The following is a 23,890-nucleotide window of genomic DNA, read 5'->3' on the forward strand; positions in this document are numbered from 1 at the left end:
TGGGCCCTCAGAAGACATTTAGCGGGTAAATTTGAGCTAAATAACAGCACAGAACACTGAGAGCCAAAACTGGTGGCTGTAAGCAAGCTTTATGGTACAGTGGGAAACTTGGCCACACCATGATAAGACATTCAGCTAACAAAAATCATGTCAGACCATGAAAGTTGCCAGACAAGAGAATGACAGAGTAGAGAGGTTCAATTTGTATATACAGAAAACTGTCCTTTCTTTGATGACCATGGGCTCATTACACTCAGTATTATAGTGTTCCGTTTGATGTATACTGGAGGGTCAAGATGACATAGCAGATAGAGGCACCTCCTAAAGATGGTAATTGTCAGATTTGAAACTCTTTTAATGCACTGACCAACCCTTCTTTGCATAGCTTTTGGTGGAAGTATCTAGTGGTGTTGGGAATACCTGTAGAGTCAGAAACTGATAAATAGATGGCTAAGCCTGGTGGCTGGAGCAGTGGCTTCTGCGTCTAATGGTCAGTGCAGTGGCAGTCAGGGTGGGAATCGGAGCCATAGGTCAGGTCCACTGCCAGGCGTCAAGAGCAGGATCAAAATAAACATAGACCTGGGAGCTGGGCTGGCATAGTCTTTCACCTATAGAGTCTGTCACAACTGTCCAACAGTAGCCTTCCTGTCTATGAAGTGAGATGGGCAGATGCTGGGTCTCATGTGAAGCTTATACATCGGCCCTGAGAGTCACCAGCTCTTGGCTTGTAGGTTGGCTGGAGCCTAGCTTAGGAACTAGGGTTGTTAAATTTTGAGTAATTGACTAATTGAATAGTCGATGGAAATTGCTGCTTTGAAACCGTGTGTGCAGCCCGGGGACACCCCACGTGGTGCTGCTGCTTTGAAGTACCCCCTCCTCTTGCCGCCCCCCTACTGCCTCTTTCTGATAGAGGCAGCAAGGGTGGGGGGAAGTGACTAGTTGACTCAATTATCCGATAAATATTTGCTTAGTCGTTCACATCCCTATTAGGCATGTGGCTGAGTCAGCAAGGATGTCTCATCGCCTCAGCTGCAGTCCCTCTCTTACAGAGATATGTTGGTGGGGGGGTTCTGTTATGCCTCTTAGGGTGTGTCTAAACTACATGGCTCTGTCGACGGAGCCATGTAGACTAGGCTGATCGGCAGAGGGAAATGAAGCCGTGATTTAAATAATCATGGCTTCATTTAAATTTAAATGGCTGCTGCACTCTGCCGACCGGCTGATGATCAGCTGTTTGTCGGCAGATCGGGGCAGTCTGGACGCGCCACGGTCGACAAGGAAGCCTTTGTCGACCGGTGCAGGTATGCCTCGTGTATAGATGCTAAATCAGATCCATGGGTGGTGGGTATAATAGACCAGGAGAGGCATCGCTGCTGCTGACCTCCTGCTAGACAACTGGGCCATTGTGCCACCTCTCCCTGCCCCCCCAAGAATCCCACTGCTCTCCTCTCCCCGTCCCTCTCTCCTTCCCCCCCATGTCCCTCCTCCTGGGGACAGGGAGTGATGCAGAGAGCCAATGGACTGCTGCTGGGGTTGGCTGCTTTGTGGGGGGGAGGGCCTTCAGGATGGGAGGAGCTGATGTTCAGGGAAGCTGATGGCTCAGCCTAGAGCTGGGGCCAGCCTGGGGCCAGAGGAGTAGCTTGGTCTGGTCCTTGAGGAGGGGAAGGTTGGAGGATGTTGGTGGCGTAGCCCAGTGTGACTGGAGCAGGAAGGCTTTTACTTTTATGGGGGTGGGAGGAGATTTGGGCCCTCTGGCATGAGGGGGTGAGGCCTTGGTTGGAAGGGGCAATGGGTTCACCTGCCACCCATGATCAGATCTGAGCCTTCTGAAGTTTCTCCACCAGTTAGCAGTAAAACCTTAAATTATGTGGAATTGTCACAGTTCAATGGTATTTTATTGGCAAGGCTACACTCCTATTTGGGGGACTTGTCCTTCTTTGTTCCATATGAGAATGGAATAATCCCAGAATGGTACAGCAGAGGAGATGTGCAAGAAGAGACACTTCGCTAGCCACCAGAAAGAGAAGAAACATGTATCTTTCAGTCTGAACACATCTAGTATAACCATTGGCTTCTCTTTTCTAATTCACAAGTGTATTTTTGGGACAGTTCTTCTGGAAAGATGTGTGGGTGGCAGTAGCAACTGATGTGGGGAAGATGGTAAACAGTGAGCTGCTTGTGGAAGGATTTTTCTGCAGCTGACAGGAGATGCATTAGCTGGTGTTTGGAAGTGAGTGGGCTGTGAAGAAGCTGAAGTGCTGTGCATTGCAGGATGGAGATGTGGGTCATATTTGCGCCATTCCAAGAAGTAACCGTCCGCTCCTGTGGTTGTAAAAGGAAGACTGGCCGTCTGACTCTCACTCTTCATGTTCTTCAGTTCAAACACGAACGTGCTAAGGACCTTACAAACAAAACATGTCTGTTCATCTTTGCTTGCTATATTTGCATTATAAAATAAGCGAACCCTAGAATTTTTGCTACATTTATGCCTAGATACCAAGTGAGTCTGGAACTTCATAATTACCTAGATCAGCAGTTCTCAAACAGTGGGTTGGGTCAAGACCAATGTTCCCTCTAATCTTTTCCAGCCACATGTGGATTTTTTCCAGCCATGTGTGGAATAAATATTGTATGTACCCTGGGCATGTGCAAATGTGCACCACCAATGTGGCATTTGAATTAATTCTGAGCAGCTGCACAAGTACACAGCTTACAGGGCACACTGGTCAGGACCCCATTTTAATGGGGTCACAAGGGCTGATTTAGGCTTGCTGGGTTAGGGTTAGGGTTGACACTCTCGGTGGTAGGGCTCAGGTTACAGGCCCCTGCCTGGTGCTGAAGCTTTTGGGCTTTGGACCCTGCCCAGCATGGCAGGACTTGGGGTTCTGACTCCCTCCCTTGAGTTGAACAGAAGGGTGTTGTTTCACAAGGGAGTTGAAGTACAAGTAAGTTTGAGAACCCCATAACTTACATTAGGTAAAATTGGTAGGTTGTGGGGGGGGGGGGGGGGGGGGGGGACATTAACACTGTAACTGTTTTTTCATGTACTTGGATTGTATATTCTTCCAAATGTAGGACAGATTCCAAGTCTGAAGTATGCTGCTGATAGAGGTGGGGTGAGGTGTGGAACCCTACTGTGTCTAGCTCTCTGATCACAGAATGCTTGATCTTGCTGTCCTCACACAGGCAGGTCTCCCACTGATTTCAATGGGGGAGATGCCTGTGTCAGGAATGCGAGATCGAACTCCGCGTAGTGCACAGCGATGTAATCGGATCCTCCTGCTGTGAAAGTTGATGTAATCTCATTCTCACCCCCTCCTTCTCCCAACACTCCTTCCCCTCCCGCACCCCCAAACAACCCCTCTTTACTTCCAGGAGGAGTCTGACCAAAAGGAAAGTAGGATGCAGCTGTGTACTGGAAAAACTTGTAGGGGGTGGAGATGTGATGGAGAAATGAAGAAAAGGGCTTGGATACAAAATGGATACAAAAAATTACTAGCCCCAGCTCAATCAAATTGCCTGAGTCTCAACATGTGGCTGAAAAAGCAAATGTTTCTTTCTCCTGTAAAATAATAATTAATAATAATAATAAAATTAATAAATAAATTAACAACTTGCCCCAGTGGGTATTTTGGAAGGCTGCACTAGAAATAGCTTCTTTGAACTAATTGCTTGCAACAGTTGATTAAGCTGTTCATATTGTTTTGGATCTCCTGGAACTCTTAAGGTACGTGTCTGCATAGTTGTTGCTGCCAAACTGTGTTTTTCATGACAAAGCATGATCAGGGCTTCTTGGAAACAGCCCATCTTCCGGTATTTTTGTTGATGGATGGACTGGGCATCATAACAGAAACTTCCCTCTGCTTCACCATTTATGTGGGGTTATTTTTCTTTCAGCTTGGGAATTCTAGGCTCAGTTGAATTTGTTCTGTGTTTTGCAGAAGAAAGAGCTTGTTAAATAATTCCCCAATGACTTTGAAGTGAACTATTTATTTTCTTTCAAGGGTTATTCAGTGTAGACATTTGCCCCTTCTCCTCTGTTTTTTCACCCCAGTGTTTCCTGAGTTACAAGCATTCTTGGAATATATTAGTTGTAATGAGTTATGTGGGCATCAAAAGTTTTCTTTGAAACTTCATGGCATCAACATCTGTTAGCTCTTAGAGAACAGAGACGCAGACAAAAGGACTGGGGGGAGGGAGGAAAAAGATATTAAATTCTGGAGTATGAAGTCTTAGCCTCAAAGACTGGGAGGGAGGGAAATCTGCTAAACTCTCTAGCTTTGATGTGATGCTAGGGCCCTGTGATTCCTTTTAAGGAAATGTGCATGGCAGCCTGGTCCCTGTATTGCAATACTGTCTGCCTGCTGAAACACTGAATCAGAACAGCAGTCAGACTCTTTAGCATAAAGCCTGCCACAGCTGTTGTTGCTACAGTAACATTACAAGGGAAATTTAGTATCCTCAGTTTTCAGTTATTGAGGTGGCAATCGAAATTTCTTATCTCAGAGGTAACTCTCGTGTAATTATTGTAGAAGTCAACTGCGTAGGCGTTTGTAATCCTGCTGACCCAGCAGGGCAATATGTCACCACTCATCTAATTCAAGTTTTTTGAATGGTATGGAAATGTTTTAGCCTGTGTCTGTGTACTTAGTGGCGCTTGGCAGTCAGCATGGTTTGGATATTGGGCTGTTTGTAGGATTGTGTATGGACAGCTTTTCTCTTTTCTTCGTCCTTTTTTTCCCATTGGCTTTCTCTCCTGCTGGCTCATGGTGGCTACCTTACATATTTTTAGGAGGGACAGAGGAGGGGTGAAAGCAACATGCACCTTTTGATGCTATTGATGCCTGTGTACTTGCAGAGCGCTCTGTTGACTCAATTTTAGAAGTCATGTTTGTGGCATTGTTGTTCTTGCTGTGACTTTGTGGCCCAATAAAATTTCTTATAGAATGATTAGTTGACATACCTGGGTTTTGGAGAGGTGGTATAGGCGGGTTAGCTGATGAATGTGAGCCATCTGTTTTGCCAGCACCTCCTGTTGACAGATTTATAGATCAATGTTAGCATATGTCTCTGAGGTGGCACACTGGTGGGTTTTTTTGCTGTTTATAACAATGCCTAACCCTTATATAGTGCATGTTCATCCACAGATCTCTGTGCTCTTCACAAAAGTACCATTAACCCCATTTTACAGATTAGAAACTGAGGAACAAAGTGGTTTAGATGTTTCCTCCTGTACTACAGAGGAAGTCTGTGTCAGAGTGAGAACTGAATTTAGGTTTCCTGACAAACACAGCTGCATAAATAATATCTTCTCTACTGACAGGAAGTGATTTGGGGAATCTTAAGGAAAGCCTACAAGAGGAACAGAAGCTACCCATCTAGAGCAGCTTTTAGGTCAAGGCCTTATGCTGTGGGAGAACCTAGGCTCAAATAGGCAGACAATCTGGATGTTGTCACAAAAAAATTTGAAAACTAGATACTAAATCTATAAGGTCCCAATTCAAAGGCACTGGAACCAGTGGAAAGTCTCATGCATTGAACAGAAGGTGAGGGGTAGCATGGTGGGTTCTGCTGGGGCAGGCTCGGTGAGCTGAATGCTGTGGCCAGCTGGCCGGATGACATGGGAGGGTGGCTGCCCCTCTTTGCTCCAGCCACCCGCGGGAGCACAGCACAGTGATGCTGTCCCTGCTTGGACAGCCTCGGTCTGTATGCTGTGGCCTCTGCCTGGGCTATGTAGCGGTGGATGGCTTCCTCTCTTTGCTCTGGCTGGAGACAGGATGCAGTGAAGCAGTCCCTGCTGGTTTCCAGTTCCGGGGGACAAATGTAAAAGATGAATGTATACAACATTATCTTAGGGGTAGATCTTTGGTTGAACGTAAATTCAAAAAGTGATCTTGGCTAGAAAAAAGTTGGTGACCACTGGCTTAGAGGATAGTTACAGAGAACACATGGCCCTCTGAAGGTACTTCAAAATGAATTTAAATATAACACCAGAGGTTTTCTTGTTTTAATTCCCTTTCATCTTTGAAGGCTAGGCGTTTTTCATCTGGAGATGGTACAAAACCTTGTAGTTGGAAACGAACTGTTTCTCTTGAAGTAACATTTGAATCTCTAAAAAGCTTACATGTCTTAGCTTCAAATGTAAGATAGGACAGTATTATCTATTTTGGAATAATGTCTCCAAACACACCTCAGTCACCCTAGTAAGGCAAAGGCCACACAAATTCATAGCATAAGTATTCATGGTAGAGGTGACTTCGAAAGACTTAAAGAGCTGTACTCTATTCTATAGAGCCCTTGCCAACTGTAGGAGAAAACTCGTATTTCAAATGAACTGAATTGTCTTGACCAGTCTGACAATTTTTGTATGCATGTTTATGTGAGTGAACATAAAAAGGAAGATTCTACTAACCACTAAAAACCAAGGTGAAAGGCCTACATTTCAGTATTGGGGCTACCTGTTTTCTAGAGGATGAAGAAAACGTGAGAAATACCAGAGGGATCTGAAACTCGGTGTCTTTCTATCATGTTGAAAGGTGTGGTGAGGATCTGGGCGTGGGCAAGACAGCTACAATAAGTGCTTTTAAAGTATGTGTTGGAAGCTGACCTGCAGCTTTGTCTAGAAAACATCTTTGTTCTGCTGCCATTTTTTTTTGGAAGATCCTCTGTACAGGATCTGGCTTTCTGTATATTCTCCCTGTGGTATGGACTTTCACTTGCTCTCACATTATTACTAAAGACAACTCAATGGGAAACTCTTTGGAGCACATCAGTACTGCTCCTCAATTAGAGGGTGTGCAACAAGGTTTCTTTCTGATTATTGTTAGTTTGTTACAAAAAAAAATCCCTTTTTCTAACTTCACAACAGTGCCAGCAGGTGGAGTTGCACCTTGTTTCTTCAATTAGTGGTAGGATGCTAGGAATTTGGTGAAGCAGTTAGTTCTGTGAATAGTTCTACCTTCTGGTAAAATATCATGATGTTAGTGAGAGATTTTTTTTTTAAAGGAGCCTCCATGCTAAAAATACGAAGATCACAGATCAAGAAAATTAGGGGTAAATAAGTCAAATGTATCTTTTTACCCCAAAAGCTTGAGCTTTCTACTTCTGTTTAATAAACTGAATTACTGCAATAACTATGTATATTTTAATATTGGTCTAGTTGAAGTCAACCTTGGCTTCTGTCCCAAGTGTGAGCTGCTTTGCATTTGCCTTACAGAAAGCAGTAGTTTAAAAAAAGCAATTTAAAAAAAAATATGTAGCGTGTATATAAATAGGAGAGGGTGCAACTCTGTCCCATGGTGAGAAATGAAATTAGACTTGTACTAAAGCATATGTGTGTGGGTGTTAGCCTTTGTAGTTTTGTCTTTTCCGCTGAGTGGTTTTCTGCATGGTTCACGTCTCTGTTAATAATTTTGTTTTGTTTTGTTTGGAGATGCTTCAGTTTTGTCACTGAGAGGCTGAAATTATGAATGGATTCATGGAAATTTGTATTTGTATAATGCAGGTACACAAAATACTTTATAAACACAGAGAAATTAAGCTCTTGCCATGACAGGCTTACAGTCCTAATGCAGGGAGATACTGCACAGTCAAAAAAAAATAATCCAAACTAAAAGTGTGGTAGATAGTCCTGAAGAACAGATCAAGACCTGATTTTTTTTCAAATGTATGATTAGGCAATGCCTGACCAAAATGTGTGATTAACCTGAGGGCACAGTTATTTTTTCACACCTACTCATGGAAACTATTGGCCATTTATACCTATAATGGATCATTTGGACATTCACACAATTAAAGAGTTAACGAGAAGGAAGGTACCTGTCTGTCTACAGGCTGTAGTCCTATAGGTGTCTGGATTTCAGGCCAGAATATAGAACAGTTATAGTGCTCCTGGTACCTGATAGTTCTATGTTTATAGGATTGGATTTGTGGCAGCACTCAGCATGGTAGGAATCAAGACATCCTGAAATTGTTCAAGACTTTACCCCTAGGTATCCAAATACTTCTGGTCTCAGCTCATCTATCCCCAAGGCATCTCACCTGTGCAGTATCAATATTCTCAATGCTCTCTTGGCCCATTGATACTTATATACAGCTATGGGGCAAAAATGAGAAAAATTCTTGGGCTCAGTTACCAATGGTATGCAGATGACATTCTGTTATGCCTTCCCATCATTGGCATCATTGGCTGGGGCAGTCAGTAGGTGGTACTCGGAACCACGGAAGGAGATGAAAGGGCAGTAAAGTAGCTTAGTAGAAGGAGAGTTAATGAGGGGATTGAAGAAGAAGAGTGACATGGACAGAGCAATGGCAAAGGAAGAATATTTTGAGTGCAGCATTTAGACAGCTGGGGGTGTGAATCCAAAATCTGGGAGATGTCCAGAATGAATGTCTTGACTTCAGCAATTTAGAAGACTATGTCTGTATTACAGCTGACTGGGGTAGATAGGTCTGAGATTGGGGTTAAAAAATAGAATTCTCAGGCTATGTCTACACTGGCGAGTTATTGCTCAAGAACGGCCGTTCTTCCGCAGCGCATCCACACTGCCCACCCGCTCTTGCGCAAGAAGATTTACAGTACAGCGTGGTAAGAGAGGGCTTCTTGCACAAGAGCTATGCTCTTTTTTAACAGGTGTAAGCCCTCTTGCGCAAGAGCTCTTGCACAAGAGGGCAGTGTTGACTCTCGGCAGAGGTTTCTTGCACAAGAAAGCTCTATGACTAAAATGGCCATTGGAGCTTTCTTGCACAAGAGAGTGTCCACACTGCCATGGACACTCTGGCACAAAAGCACATCTCACACATGGCAGTGTGGATGTGTTCTTGTGCAAGACTTCTTGCACAAGAATCCTTGCTCAAGATGTTCTTGTGCAAGAAGCCACCAGTGTAGACATAGCCTCAGTGTTTTGGAATTCAGTGTGGAGTTCGATCCTACTGCAAAGGGCAGCAGAAGCAGTGATAGCCCAACCATGTGAGTAAAAGTCTAGAGTAGAGAGCTTTTAAAAATTGCTTTTCTTCCTTTTGTATGTATCTGCTCGACTGCATTTCTGAGGTGTTGCACTCATTCACTCTTCTCTCCACCTGTACCCCCTTAAATCTCAGTCAAATACAGCAGCATCTATCAGAGAAGAATATGTGGGACACAAGGTATTTACTGCTAAAGTCAGCCAGGCAGCTGTTAACAGCTTTGAAGCAAATGCCAGTGTTTGAGTTTTAGCCATTTTTTTATTATTTGTGTTGATGGCTAACAGGGGATAACTTCTTTAACTGGGAAATTACCACTGAGGTGCAAACACTTACTGTAGATGGGATCTTGTTTGGCAACCTGTGGAATTGGAGCACTGGAACACTCCTTCTACATAAACTTTTCTTTTCTTTACTCTTTCAAACATTCACTGACCTAATTTATATAGTATTTCACAGGGTACATCTGTTTTTGGTTGCTTCGTGACTTGGTGTTCCAGTTTGAAATTGCAGTGTTGTGATTTAAAACATGGTGTCAGGGCTGTGGTATTTTAAAGCTATCTGTGACTTGCACATGGGTCTCTTTTGCTGTCTTAGGCACCAATCCTCTAGTATAATCTGCAAGCATGGACTCTTGTATCCATGCATGGCAGAGAAGTCTGTGCTAGCAGAATCTGATGCATGATCGGAATCTTAATTTGGTCTTTCATCGCATCTACTGTCTCATCAAGAAAATATTTCCATCGCTTTTTATTTTTAAAGATGTTCCTTCATGTTCTTCTTTGGGTATGCTCATGTTATCAGAAGTCCTGCCACTTCCCATAAAAATGATTTATTTTTCCATTGTCAAAATGTATACTTCACCATCACTTTACTCTGTTGTCATATTAAATTTTCAGAATTGGTATAGCTAATGTTTTTGCCCATCTCAGTCTCAGGAAAGAGATTAAACAAAACATGTTCATAATTGGAAGAACTCTGTATTTTTTTGCAATAGAAAAGAATCAGGATTGCTGTATTTAACTTTTCCCCAGCTATTGTCTTTTTTCTTCATTTATGAGACTTATCACATCCAGAACAATTTTCACAAGCAGAGGGCATTATGGCACTTATATAAGTTGTGATATCTGTCTTTGGGGTGTTAAAAGATACTGTGTAATACTAGATCCCAGTGTAATTTGTTCAGCAAAAACAATTGTGGTATTTGGATCAATACAACTTTTTGTGGCTTAGTTTTTCAGTTTTCTCCCATAAGATTTTAGTATAACAGTAGCTATTTTTAGGTCCAGTTTCACACACCTCTACTAAGTAAATGTCTGTCTAGTAATGCATGTCATAATGTTACTGGAATGAAAGAGCACATTTAATTGCAGCTGATGAGTTCTAGCTGTCTAGATATGTCAGTAAATTGTGCAAGTGTTGCTCGTCAGCTTCAAGACTGGATGTCAGTTCATGTGTGGTTTAGCGCTACTATTACTGCTTGACACCATCAACAAAAATATTCCCAGAAGTTGGTGAGTCATAATAATTTGGCTTAAGGAGGAAAATGATTATTGAAAATTTAGTTTGTGTAAACTCACTACTGTAACTTAAACAAAATAACTAGGAGCTACAGACGGAGTGAAGCTTAGAAAAAGTATATAAAAATATTTACATAAGGCTGATTTAATGATTAAAATGAAAAAATATGGAGTCCAACTCCTAGAATATTAACTCTTTCCTTTCCCCTTTTATGCATCCTTTCCCCTCAGGTCCCCCCATTGAGGTATCCGTTGTTAAAGATGTATTTTATTAGCTTATATATTGGGAGTGTTACAGTGAAATATCTCTTGCTTTTAAAATAAAAGGTTTTGTTTGTAATTAAACTACAACCAACAAGACTTTTAATAAATATAAACAGACAGGTTTGTCAGTATGGCTCAATATGGTTCACAATTTCCTTTGGCCTAGAAGATAACAAGATTAGGCATCAGCACTTGGGATTCCTGTGTCTATACTGCTACAGAAGAAGTTCTAGGGCTGGGGGCTGCGATGGGAAAGTCATTCTTCTGTAGGTAGAATGTTAAAAGCAAGGTGATTTCAGTTCATAGTTACCAGCTTTCCAGGTGGAATATCCTGTGGCAAAAATTAGGTGATAAATCAACATTTCCGGTCACTTAAAAGGCAGGCGCTAAATATCTACTGATGGGTGAACAAATTACAATAGCATGTATGCCTACATAGTCACAGCATTGCTACATTCATACTGTAAAGTTATTGGAGATGGTCTTGAGTATGGAAGGCTTTGTTTCAGGGACCCAAAGAAAATGACTTATACTTGTTTCCCTGCAGAAGACTCCCTGCCAACTGCCCTTAATTCCCAGGTGATGCCAATTTTATTGACTTTGTGTTGCTTAAGAGATTCTGAGATAAGTCTAGTGCCATGAATGGGACATTTCAAACTTTTAAAGGGCTAGTTGTGTTATAAAGTATAACATTTCTCATTAGTTTTGGTGTCAATTTAGGCATTCAATTAATATTTCAATGCTTTGTAGAGACATTAAATTTTTTTCTTTGTACCTCTTATTTCTCCAGGATCCATCTGGTGAAGATTACCGAGAGACAGTTGGTGATGAACACTTTCGTCTAGAAGGTACGTAAAGAACAATTCTCCTTAGTTAATGTTACGGCATATTTGGAAAATTTAAACTGAGTTATAAAGTGTAGTGTGAACTCTGATAATAGTGAATAGTCTTTGGAATGTCATTATCTAGGATGGCTAATGCAACAGGGATAAGCCATCTTCCTGTATCACTCCTAAATCCTCAAATACAGCTTGTCTCCACTTTGAGCTAGGAATATGATAGCAGCTCAGAGAGATGTACTCACATTTCATTGAGCCAGGGCCAGCCCGTGAGGCATGGGCCCGCCCCCCAGGGCGCACTGCGCATGCGCTGCCCGCCTGGCCTGGCCAGCGCTGCTAGCACACGTGCCAGGCTGTGCATAGCCCCACAGACGTAGGGGCAAGGGCGCTGCTCTCCGGTGCCGCGGGGCTGGTGCTGTGGGAGCCGGGCGCATGGCTCCTGATGGCAACTGCAAGGGACACCACGCGTTCCTTACAGCTACCATCAGACACCCCCCATGGGCTGGCGCCCTGGGCAGCTGCCCGGCTCGCCCATGTCTCCGTCCGGCCCTGCATTGAGCCAGTGCACTAGAAGTAGCAGGGTAGTCATGACAACCCAGGCAGCCCTGAATAGTGGCATGTGCTAGCTGCCCCAGGTACAAACCCTCCTGGACCTGAGAGAATGTAATTTGGGTGGCTAGTCCATGCTGTCACTCACTGGTGCCCATGTTCTTGTGGCTTCTTTTTTACAAGGTAACTCAATGAAATCTCACACCAGTATTTCTACTCGCTGGGAATCACACCCCAGCTCCAAGTGCCAATGTGTAGCAAGAGTCCAGTTGTGGCCTACAGACCAAATTTGTTGATTTCCAGAAAGAGTCTTGATCAGCACATTATGCATAAAAGAGCAGATGTCATTATTTGTTTGGCTCGTCTCCTGTCAAAGAGACTAGCCTTGCCTCCTTTTTAATCGTGGCTCTAACCGTAGTGGAAAATGGTGTAGCTCTGCTGTGAAAGGAACAGCATTCTGTGAACTTGACTGGGACTTGACTGGAACTTGACCGGGAATGCAGGGGCAAGATTAGAAAGGCAAAGGCACAAAATGAGATCAAACTAGCTACAGGCATAAAGGGAAACAAGAAGACCTTTTATAAATACATTAAAAGCAAGAGGAAGACCAAGGACAGGGTAGGCCCACTGCTCAGTGAGGAGGGAGAAGCAGTAACAGGGAACTTGGAAGTAGCGGAGATGCTCAATGGCTTCTTTGTTTCGGTCTTCACCGAGAAGTCTGGAGGTGTGCCTAACGTAGTGAATACAAGCAGAGAGAGGGTAAGTTTAGAAGATAGGATACACAAAGAACAAGTTAAAAATCACTTAGGAAAGTTAGATGTCAGCAAGTCACCAGGTCCTGATGAAATGCATCCCAGGATACTCAATGAGCTGATAGAGGAGGTATCTGAGCCTTTAGCTATGATCTTTGAAAAATCATGGCAGACAGGGGAGATTCCAGAAGACTGGAAAAGGGCAAATATTGTGCCCATCTATAAAAAGGGGAATAAGAACAACCCAGGAAACTACAGACCGGTCAGTTTAACGTCTGTCCCAGGGAAGATAATGGAGCAGGTAATTAAGGAAATCATATGCAAACACTTGGAAGGTAATAAAGCGATAGGGAATAGCCAGCATGGGTTTGTGAAGAACAAGTCATGCCAAACTAATCTGATAAGATAACGAGCCTTGTGGATAAGGGAGAAGCGGTGGATGTCATATACCTAGACTTAGTAAGGCATTTGATACGGTCTCGCATGATATTCTTATTGATAAACTAGGCAAACATAACTTAGATAGGGCCACGATAAGGTGGGTGCATAATTGGCTGGATAACTGTAGTCAGAGAGTTGTTGTTAACGGTTCTAAATCCTGCTGGAAAGGGATAACAAGTGGAGTTCCGCAAGGGTCTGTTTTGGGACCCGTACTGTTCAATATCTTCATCAATGATGTAGATATTGGGATAGAGAGTACGCTTATTAAGTTTGCAGATGATACCAAACTGGGTGGGGTTGCGACTTCTTTGGAGGATAGGGACATAATTCAAAATGACCTTAGCAAGTTAGAGAAATGGTCAGAGGAAAACAGGATGAGGTTTAATAAAGAGAAATGCAAAGTGCTCCACTTAGGAAGGAACAATCAGTTCCATACATACAAGATGGGAAGCGACTGTCTAGGAAGGAGCATGGCGGAAAGGGATCTAGGGGTCATAGTGGACCACAAGTTGAATATGAGTCAACAGTGTGATGCTGTTGCAAAAAAAGCAAATATGATTCTAGGTTGTATCAACAGGTGTGTTGTAAGCAAAACTCGTGAAGTCATTCTGCCGCTCTACTCTGCATTAGTTAGGCCTCAGCTGGAGTACTGTGTCCAGTTCTGGGCGCCACATTTCAAGAAAGATGTGGAGAAATTGGAAAGGGTACAGAGAAGAGCGACAAGAATGATTAAAAGTTTAGAGAACATGACCTATGAAGCCAGGCTTCATGAACTGGGCTTGTTTAGTTTGGAAAAAAGAAGATTAAGGGGGGACATGATAGCGGTTTTCAAATATCTAAAAGGGTGTCACAAGGAGGAAGGAGAAAATTTGTTCCTCTTGGTTTCTGAGGACAGGACAAGGAGTAATGGGCTTAAAGTGCAGCAGGGGAGGTTTAGATTGGACATTAGGAAAAAATTCCTAACTGTCAGGGTGGTCAAATATTGGAATAAATTGCCAAGGGAGGTGGTGGAATCTCCCTCTCTGGAGCTATTTAAGAACAGGTTAGATAGACATCTGTCAGGGATGGTGTAGACGGAGCTTGGTCCTGCCTTGAGGGCGGGGGGCTGGACTCGATGACCTCTTGAGGTTCCTTCCAGTCCTATGATTCTATGATTCTATACCTGTCCTGTCTGCCAAAGAACACAGCTTAATGGAGCTTCTTACACCCAAATGGTTTGGGTTTGAGGATGAGGAACACAGGAATTGAGGATTGTCAATTGTGTGGATCCACCCGTTATCCTGCCCTTTGGAGCAAAAACGAAACAGCCATGGGGCTGCTGAAGTGGCTATTAGATTGTCCCTTACAGAGTGACTGGTTACATTGGCTATGCACTAGACTTAGGTTCTGAGAGAATGCAAGTAATGTCTTCAGTTAGTTCAGTGTAAGGAATCATGCCAAGTTTTATTTAGACAAATACTATGATTCCAAACAGTGGCTACTTCTCCGTGTGATTACAAAATTCTGTGTAAAAATTTTCCTTGGATTTTCAAGATAATTTGTTCTTGGTAAATGAGGTTTGGTATAACTGAGACTGTAGATGAATCTTAGGTTTTGAAAAGCATAAAGATGCGTATTGCGTGATGTTGCTTAGCGGAAGCTCCAGTGGAAAAGGTCATTAAGACTATCTTCTGGAATGATGAGTTCATACTTTTGCAATTAGAAACTGGATGTCTTCTAACAGCAGATTAGAGTACTTTGTTCAGTACTTACAATGGAAGAGTTCATTGTACAGAACACAAATCCTTCAGTATGCTTGTGTTCTTTTGGGGTTCTTCCTTGTAAGTTCTAACCAGATCCAACCCTGCATAATTCGTGAGTTCCTCTGCAGTTTTTCACATCAATAACCCAATACCCTGAGACTGTTTATCAAGATTATCATCCACAGCATGTGCTTTGTGTTGATGAAACTGAAGGTACCAAAATACTTTTCCCCATATCTGTTAATGTGGCTTCTGCAGTTCTGCTCTGCTAGTCCAGTAGAACTTTCTCTACTGGTTTCTTTCGGAATGGTTAGCATAGGTTTTTTTGCTTTTCTCTAGCAAATGATTCTTGGGGCATCTTTATTCCTTTGAGTGTGGAGACATAACATTTTGAATTTCATTAGAGGCTACTGCCTAATTTATATCAGACAGGGCAGGTAAAATATTGGTCAGCATTAGAACATAAGAACGGCCCATATCCATCAGACCAATGTCCATCTAGCCCAATATCCTGTCTTCTGACAGTGGCCAATGCCAGGTACCCCAGAGGCAATGAATAGTGGATATGATGTGCTAAAATCTGACAAGCAGTTTGTAAAATATCAATTCCTAGGATAACATCTGTTCATTTCTGTTGGTTAGTGTTGGCAAGACCTTGTTCTCAGGAAGCACTGTAGACTGGCAGAGCTGGCCTATGCAGCCCCTCCTGCTCCGGCCCAGAACCCTGGGGATAAGCTGCCAAGCAGGGTGTGCACCTGTTCCCCCACCCTGTGAACAAGCTGGTGAGAATGGGGTGCACGGCTCCCCTGTACTGGAGACAAACTAGTGAGTGGTGCACCGCCGGAGCTGTCCCTGGGGAGAAGCCAGAAGCCACTTCCACCCCCTGCCATTAGCTCCTTCTCCTTTCCCTGAGCTCCCCCTCCTCCTAGTCCCCTGCCCTGGTTCCTGCACCCCCACTCCCTGCACTGAGTCTCCTGTAGCCCCCACTCTGAATCCCTCCTGACCCCCAAGCCTCACTTTTGTACCCCAAAATCCCCAAACCCCTGCCCTGAGCTCCTCTTCAACCCCCCCACCCTAACTCCTGCACACACACCACACCCCTCCCCCCCATACTTTCACCCTCCTGCCCTGAGCCTCCCACATCCGCAAGGCCCTGCCTTGACTCCTGCACTCCCCACATTGCCAGATCCCTCCTTTGAACGGCCCAGGCAACGGTGGGAAGTCTTCTAGTAATTAATAATGATCATTATTAAACCAACATTTGGTAACAGTTAGCACATCTGAATTTGCCATAGTTTTTACCTCCACTTAGAATAGGTGATGTTAGTGGTAATGTTTGGAAAATAATTTTTGTAGACAGAATTACAGTAAAATCCAATTTATGCTGGCTATGAAAAGCCAGTAAAGTGAAAAATTGTGTTCACAATGTGTCTCATTTTGTCTTTTCCATCTTATTATATGTTGGTGTATTAATATCAAACTCTACATCCAAAATATAGTTTACTTTTGGTTGTGGCATTGTACTGTACAGCAAACTTAACACCCAACATGTGCCATTTTCAAGCTAGCCAGCAGCAGTATTCTTTATTAGAGAATAAAACTGCTCTTGGCATTTTTAGGCTGTTCTGTTTTGTCACTGTAGCTCAGTGCCAAGAAGTGCAGTTCACATTATTACCGGTGTGTCTCATTTTTATGAAGAAGCTGAGTAGTGAGGGCAGGAGCTACATGAGTGCAGGTGGTCCTTTCTCAGTCTCTAGAGAAAGAAAGAATTTTGCTCTGGCATCCCTGCAGCTGGAAAAAGCTAACTGTTCTCTCTCAGGATTTTCTTGGTTATACGCACACTGGGAAGGCGCTGCCTTGTTCTAAAAACACAGCACATTTCCCCGACCCTTTCTGATACAATGTAACCCGGCTTTCCCCATTAGTAACAATTCTATTAGTTTTTCCAGAACAGTTTCATTAATGTGGCTTAATTGTGTCAAATCAAAATGCTCTCTGACTTTTCTGTGCACACATACTACTCTTCTTGGAGTCCTGTTGGATACTTCATCTTGCAGGAGTAGTGGACTAGTAGAATAGCAATGAAACTAGACTTTTCTGAAGTTCAAACATGGCTCTATAATATGGTTATGAATGCAAATATGACTCATTCGAATGATTTACTGCTTGTGTGAAGTAGAGGTGGGTTATGTAGATAAATAGAACTAATTACATCACATAATTTTATGGCCCCCATTAGTATACAGTGAGCATTCTATCGTATTTAGTGTACTTATCCCCATGAGGTAGAGAAGTACTGTGCATAGATGGGGAACTGAGGCACAAACAGACTAAATTCATTGCCCAAGGTCACACAGATAATCTAAGGCAGGGCCAGGATTTTAGCACTTTGGGACTGGTGAAGAAGATTTCATGTGCTGGATTCTGGTGCTTTTTTAGTGTGAAGGTTTGTCTGTATAGAGCAGCAGTGCGTATTTATGGTGGTGTGATTTCTAAAGCACATTAATGGATTGTACATTACCTGGTCTGTGTAAACCCTGCACGTGTTGGCTCAAAGTTCAGTTTTGAATAGCACTGCATTAAAGCACACTCAGGGTCTATTTAGTGCACACTAGCGAGGTCTATATGAGCTGATTTGTGTTGGGCATTTTAGTTCAGTTTTTTAGATATTGCAATCCCCTTATTGCATATTGTTGCTCCATGTAGATAAGCCCTTAGTTATCTGGAGTTATTTCTCCTTTATATGGTCCTCTTTAACCGTCCCTATATTTCTGGATCTGTCAAATTCCCATGATGCTTCCCTGACGTACAATTCATATTCCATCTATTTTTTTTAAATCAAGAAAACTGAGGTAGAAAACAACATTTTGTGAATTTACAGAAATGCACAGCAGGTGATAGCAGTCCATTGGCGGAGATCCAGAGCATTTGCATACAGACACACGATTAGAGAATAAGTCAGAGCTCTTCAGAAGAGTCACACTAAAAAAGACAATGTGGTAATAAGAGAAATAATTGAATTCCTTAGTTTGTTTTACATAGCCAAGTTCATTACCTCTTTTTTTTTTTTAAAGCCATCTGAGCAGCGAAGATAAAAAGAACTATCTTAGCTGTCCAAAAAGAAGCTGGATTTAACTTCTGTGTTGTTATGTAAAGCTTGATCAAATCCTTTCGTTTTAACACACTTAACTGGCCAGCAGCAAAAGGCTCTGGATTCTGGGATTAAGATTGTATTTGGTAAGAGGACTGGTGCATTAGTGCTTTCTTTTGTACTATTGAAAGAACAAAGTAAACATCAAAAGCATTAAGCCATGAGAGCGGATTGTTGACTCAATGTTGCCACGTGACAAGAGGTTAGAACTCAATAGTGGCTACCCTGTTCAATGAGTGCCATGCAGAAAGAAACAGTTTGACCAGCATTGTCTATTATATTCAGCACCTGCCTTTGATTTCACTGCTTTGTATACTGAAAATTTTGGATGTTCTCTTACGTGGCCAATGGTCACCTTAAATGAACTCAGGGTCAGTAGAGATGAACTAAGCCACTTATGTAATCTACTCTTTGTGATTGAGATTGCTTTTTTCTCCCTGTGTCACTGGTAATTCAGAAGTTATGAATATAGAATATGTGCTATATGGTGGACACAATTTTATAACATTCAGTCTCTTTTCATCAGTAATTCCCTATTTGGTGGATAAAGAATTTCACTGGACTCTGAACCTTGAACAAACTTTTGAAGTCCACTCATAGTATATTGTAATCTTGGGGAAATTTTTTCAAATGTCTGAAATGGATACAAGAAATACTATCTGTAGGTGAAATATGTTGGGGCATACCTTGGTAACTTGATTTGTTGTTATTTATAGGGCCTAGGAGCTTTGTGCTAGACACTGACCACATAACAAACGCACTGTTCCTGCATCAGCAATTTTTAAAATTTATGTAACTCTGCACCATTAGTGTCTTCATTTGTGAATATTATTGTTTCTTTCATACTGAACATGTAATTAATTTTCTAGGCATTGTTTACATGCAGTATATAAACCATTTTAGCATAGTTGAAAAATACATAGGTTGCACCTTGGTATGGAAACCGCAAATTGACAACAACAAAAAAAAAGAGTTATGCAGTTATGCACAGTTGCCAAAGTCTTCAAGTTGTTATTATCTACTTAGTGCCATTAGTGCACATGGTGCTTTACAGACTGGGAAAGAAAGGCTCCCTTTCCCCAGTAGCTTACCGTTTAATAACTATTAATCACTAATGTCACAAGCCACACCACTTTAATTGTACATTAAAGTGGCTGCTCTATTATTGTCAGCACTCTGGTGTGTAATGTGTGAACTCTGCATTTTTATGGTTTATTAATAGTGCTCTGCTTAGCATGTTACTCACATTTATCAAAACCTGTTTATGGTCCCCTCTTGTGATCTTCTCTCGAGTGGCCGCAAAATTTTGCGGTATCATGAGCTTGCCCATCTTTCCTGTATTAACTCCCCCTATTCAAGCTACCACCTGTGAAATGCATCTTCTGCTGTGTGCTGTCCCACTCACAGTAGCTATGTTTGTCTGCCAAAACAGCTGGTCTCCACCCAGACTGGAAGCTGATAAGCTGGTTACTGTAAATTGGAAAGGGCACCAATGAGCCTAGAAGAAAAAGGAGCAAAGGAAGACGCCAAGCAAAAATTGCTTAGTTTGGCAGATAGAAAAAAGTTTCTAAAGAACATGAGCCCGGTAGGATTAGCAGAAGTTTTCCTGTGGTCAGACAAAGATCCAGGAAATTATAAGAAACAGGTAGGCTGTTCGCCATGAGTGGGAGGAAAATCTTATGGTATAAAGCACTTCAAAAAACTCCTTTAAAGAATTTGGTATTTGAATCAGAAGCCTTTTACTTTGAGGGCTGTGGTTTTCAGACTGATGTATGCAAGCTCTCATCGGGGGTATGTGAGAAAAATCCTGTAACAGTGAACACGCTTTATTAACTAAGATTTGGCAATCTAATCATGGAAATATTATGAACGTATCTTAGACGGAGGGAAGAGGTAGACTGCATTATTCGGAAGGGTGTTTGCAGCCTAAAAAGTTTGAAAACCACTGTTCTAGGGTCATTATTTCAAATGCAGAAATATAAAAATGTAGAGATAAAAAGCTGTTACTATCCATTGAGACTCTGTAGTCTTTATGTAATCAGTCAGTGGTCACCATCCATTTCCAAAAGAACCTTTACAGTTGGTACCAACTGCCCCTTTGCTGGCAACTAACTGCTGCAGAGAATCTACTGATAGAATGGGCATGAAAAAACAGCTGTTCTGTCACCTGTAAAAGTGATTGATCCTTTTTCTCAGTATTGAGAGACATACCCCAGCAGGAAGAATAGCATGTCACAGTCTGACTGCACTATACTTGTTCTATGTCTCTTCTGGTGACTGAACTACCATCTAGCACTACTTGCAAGCACCAATATTTGCAAAAATTCTTTTGAGTTGCAACTTTCCCCCATAGTTTGTGCCATAACTGTGGGTTTTCTTAGATAACTAACCTGTTATATTGGTCTGGATAGATTATATACTCTACAAATTAATTAGTGCTTTTTGTCTCTTGGTCTGAAGTAATTTTACAGAGCATTTTTGCCATTTGAGAGACGGAGAAACATAGACCAGTGATGTTAAGTAACTTGCTCAAGGGCACAGTAGCAGAACGAGGAGTAAAAACATGGCTTGCTGACTCCCAGTCCAGTTTTCTATCCACTGGAGCATGCTGGTGAGATGCTTTAAAAGTATAATATAAAATTTTTCCAAAACCAGTGAAAACTTCTTTTTTCCCCGCTAGTGACTTTTACATAAAGGTGTAACTAGTTTGTTAATTTCACAGTGAAGGTAAAGAAGTTAAAAAATGAGTGAGGGACTAGCAGAATGAAGGTTCCTTGAATATGCTTAAAAATATGGAAACTTTTAAAATATTTTAAATGTTAGAATTTTTATAGCAATATTGGTTTCCTACTCTCTTCCTTTCACACGATGTTGGCAATGTTTCCAATAATCCTGTAATTACAGACAAGCTACATACTAAGATGCCATAAAAAGGATCAAGTAACAACAGGGATATTAATTTAAACTCCCTGACCCCTTAGCCTTGGTTGAATAACGAACACGATCTCAGCTGGCAAAACATCTTCTCTAGCAACAGCTTTTGAACATCCCTGGCTCTGAATTACCAAATGGTTACTGTGATGTGTCCCTATATTTTTTATGAAAATGTGTTTTTGAATGTGAATATGCCTTACTCAAATATGCCTTATGCAAAATGGGACATGCAACCTATCATTGAAGAGCTTTTAATCCCCTGAATGTGTATGTTCTATCTGGGTGCATGTGTCATTCCTATATTTAAAGATAGAAATATAAAGTATAAAGAACTTTATTGATCTAGGAGTGCTGGAGAAAGCCATTCAGTGTTATATAAGGAACTTAACTGCCCGGAGCTCAAGTCAATGATCTGTGAATAGTCTTGTGTTTCCTATAAGCCTGGACTAGGGCTAGTTCTACCAGGATGTGTGGCCAGGTCATCTCGGATGTGGTACTTTTCCATGGTGATATGAAAGGGTTGCTTTGGGCAAAATCTATGTAAAGGCAGGGAATCAAATAGTAGGAGAGTTGGCAGTGGCAAGACACCAAAACACCTCTTGCTTACCACTCAGATGACTTATGCAAATACCTAAGACTGAATGGGGGAAGGATTGAGCCCAAGCTAGGAGGCTACCTAGCTTGGGAGAAAAGATTATTAAAATCACTGTTAAACTTGTTACATGCAATTTCTTAACCTATTAGAATATTAAGCATAGCTGGCGTGTTTTGTTTTATTTTGTTTGATTGTTGTCACTTGCAGACACTTAAATCCTACATTTTATACTTAACAAAATTACTTTTGTTTATTAATAAAGCCAGTGTGAAGAATTGTTACCGAGGGAAGGACAACAGCTGTGCATCTTTCTCTTTCATTTATAAAGGGGGTGGACATCTTATGAACTCACTCTGTATCAACTCTATGCATAGTGAGATGGATAGATTTTGGGTTTTGGTCCCACTGGGGCTGTGCACATGGTGCTCTATCAAATCCCTATGACTGAGCCGCCTTAGAGCTTAATTGCTCTCCATGTGTGTAGCGCTCTGCTCTGGGCTGCGGTCCCCAACTCAGTGCCTTTGCTGGGGGAGACCAGAGGTTCTCGCTCAACAGGACAGAGTGGTGGAGCGCCCCAGAGGGCAGATAGGTGAGATCAGTGGTATAATCAGCTCATCAAGGAGGATCTCTGTGACCCAACCTGTGACTGTCACAAAAACAGTTAAGCGCATTAGTAGACTGCGGCAGATTCTGATGTCTTTTATACCTGTACAACTTCATGGAGTCAGTGAGGTTGGACAGATGTAGCTAAGAGAAGTAGTTGATCGAGTGTGTACAGTTCCAAAATATATATTACTGCATGTGTGTAGCAGGATAAAAATTCTGTTGAACTTTGTCCCAGACCTGCTGCCACCAAAGAATAAAATTAAGGGAACATTCTTTTTGGAAACATGATGAATATCAGTGGCTTCTCCTTGTCTACTTGAAGGGAAAAGACCCTTTTCTACTTTTAATTTCCTAGCAACAATTATTGCCATTTTTTTGTGTCCTCTTGACCATGGTTTCTAGAGATTTTTATTAAATATATTTCAGAAAAGTGAGGCAACATGCCACTCTCCGCAGCCTCTCAAATGACTCTGTTTTATCCTTGTCCAGCCCATTTCCAGCAGAAGAACTGGGACCAGGTTGTGACCTCACATTGGTGTTCACAAAGTTGCTCCAGATTTATGCCACTGTAATTACAAAGATGTTTTGGCCCTTGATTTCTTAGATGAGAAAGTTCCAAAGTTTCCACCTTTATAATGGTTATCAGGTTTCATTTAAACCTTCAGTTGGGTCACCTCCAGTTGGCTTCACACCCTGTTTCTAGCAATTATATCAAAATCAGTCCGGTTGTGTTTCACTGTCACAAAAGTATCTGACTTGTCCTGGCATCACAGATTTGCTGGCTCTTTTGGACATGGTCATTTCAGCCAGGTTTTAGAGTGCTGAGTGCTTCCCCGCTGGGCTTTTGTTTAGTGTCCCCCAGGCCCATCAACAGGAGGGGTATGGGGCAATTGGCGTAGGGCTTCACAATGTAAAAGGGCCCAGTGCTCCCAGTTGCAGTGGAAGAGACAGCCTTAGAGCCTTGGGTCCTTTAAATTGCTGCTGGAACACTGCACAGAGCTCTGGGTGGCTCTGAGGGCTGCCTGAGTAGGGAATGGAGGAGGCTGTTTGCCCCCAGCCCCATCCCTTCCACTTGAGGCCCCACCTCTTTCTGGAGTGTGGAATGCCCCACACCTTGCCTTGGGGCTTGGCAAGTCTGTCGGCCCCCTGGCACTCCCCCATGCATGCTGCTGGAAGCCCCTCCTATCACTTCAAGGGGTTTCACTTGATCACACCTCTCAGGCGTGACAGTATGGCATGCAAAGATGTGGTTTATAGCAAGAATAAACAGTTGTTTCTTTTCTGTTAGGGGTTCAGAAGTAGAAACTCATTTAGTTGGTATCAAATTTCTTTTGTAAAGGGAGTCACATTGCAGGAGACCTTGGCCTGGATATTTTAGGTACGACCCCATCATCTTGCGGAACCTAACAAACGTACTCGGCATGTACATGCAGACACACAGAGGCAATGGCAATAAAAAAGCATTTTGCCCCAAATTCAAAGTGTATATTAGGGTACTTTTGTGTGCCTCAACTTCACTTCTGCTTCAGTAGCTAC

At 42.3% G+C, this 23,890-nt stretch overlaps 1 protein-coding gene across 2 annotated transcripts in view; it reads left to right on the forward strand.

The window, feature by feature from the left end:
* The window catches only part of NKD1 (NKD inhibitor of Wnt signaling pathway 1), a 192,377-nt gene that overhangs the window by 100,235 nt on the left and 68,252 nt on the right, over positions 1-23,890 (forward strand). For both annotated transcript variants that reach the window (XM_006121141.4, XM_006121139.4), the window contains exon 4: positions 11,536-11,593. In XM_006121141.4, the coding sequence (XP_006121203.1) occupies positions 11,536-11,593 (58 nt within the window). The remainder of the gene's footprint in view (positions 1-11,535; positions 11,594-23,890) is intronic.

This window comes from Pelodiscus sinensis, chromosome 12 (assembly GCF_049634645.1).
Source record: "Pelodiscus sinensis isolate JC-2024 chromosome 12, ASM4963464v1, whole genome shotgun sequence".
Classification (NCBI taxonomy): Eukaryota; Metazoa; Chordata; order Testudines; family Trionychidae; genus Pelodiscus; species Pelodiscus sinensis.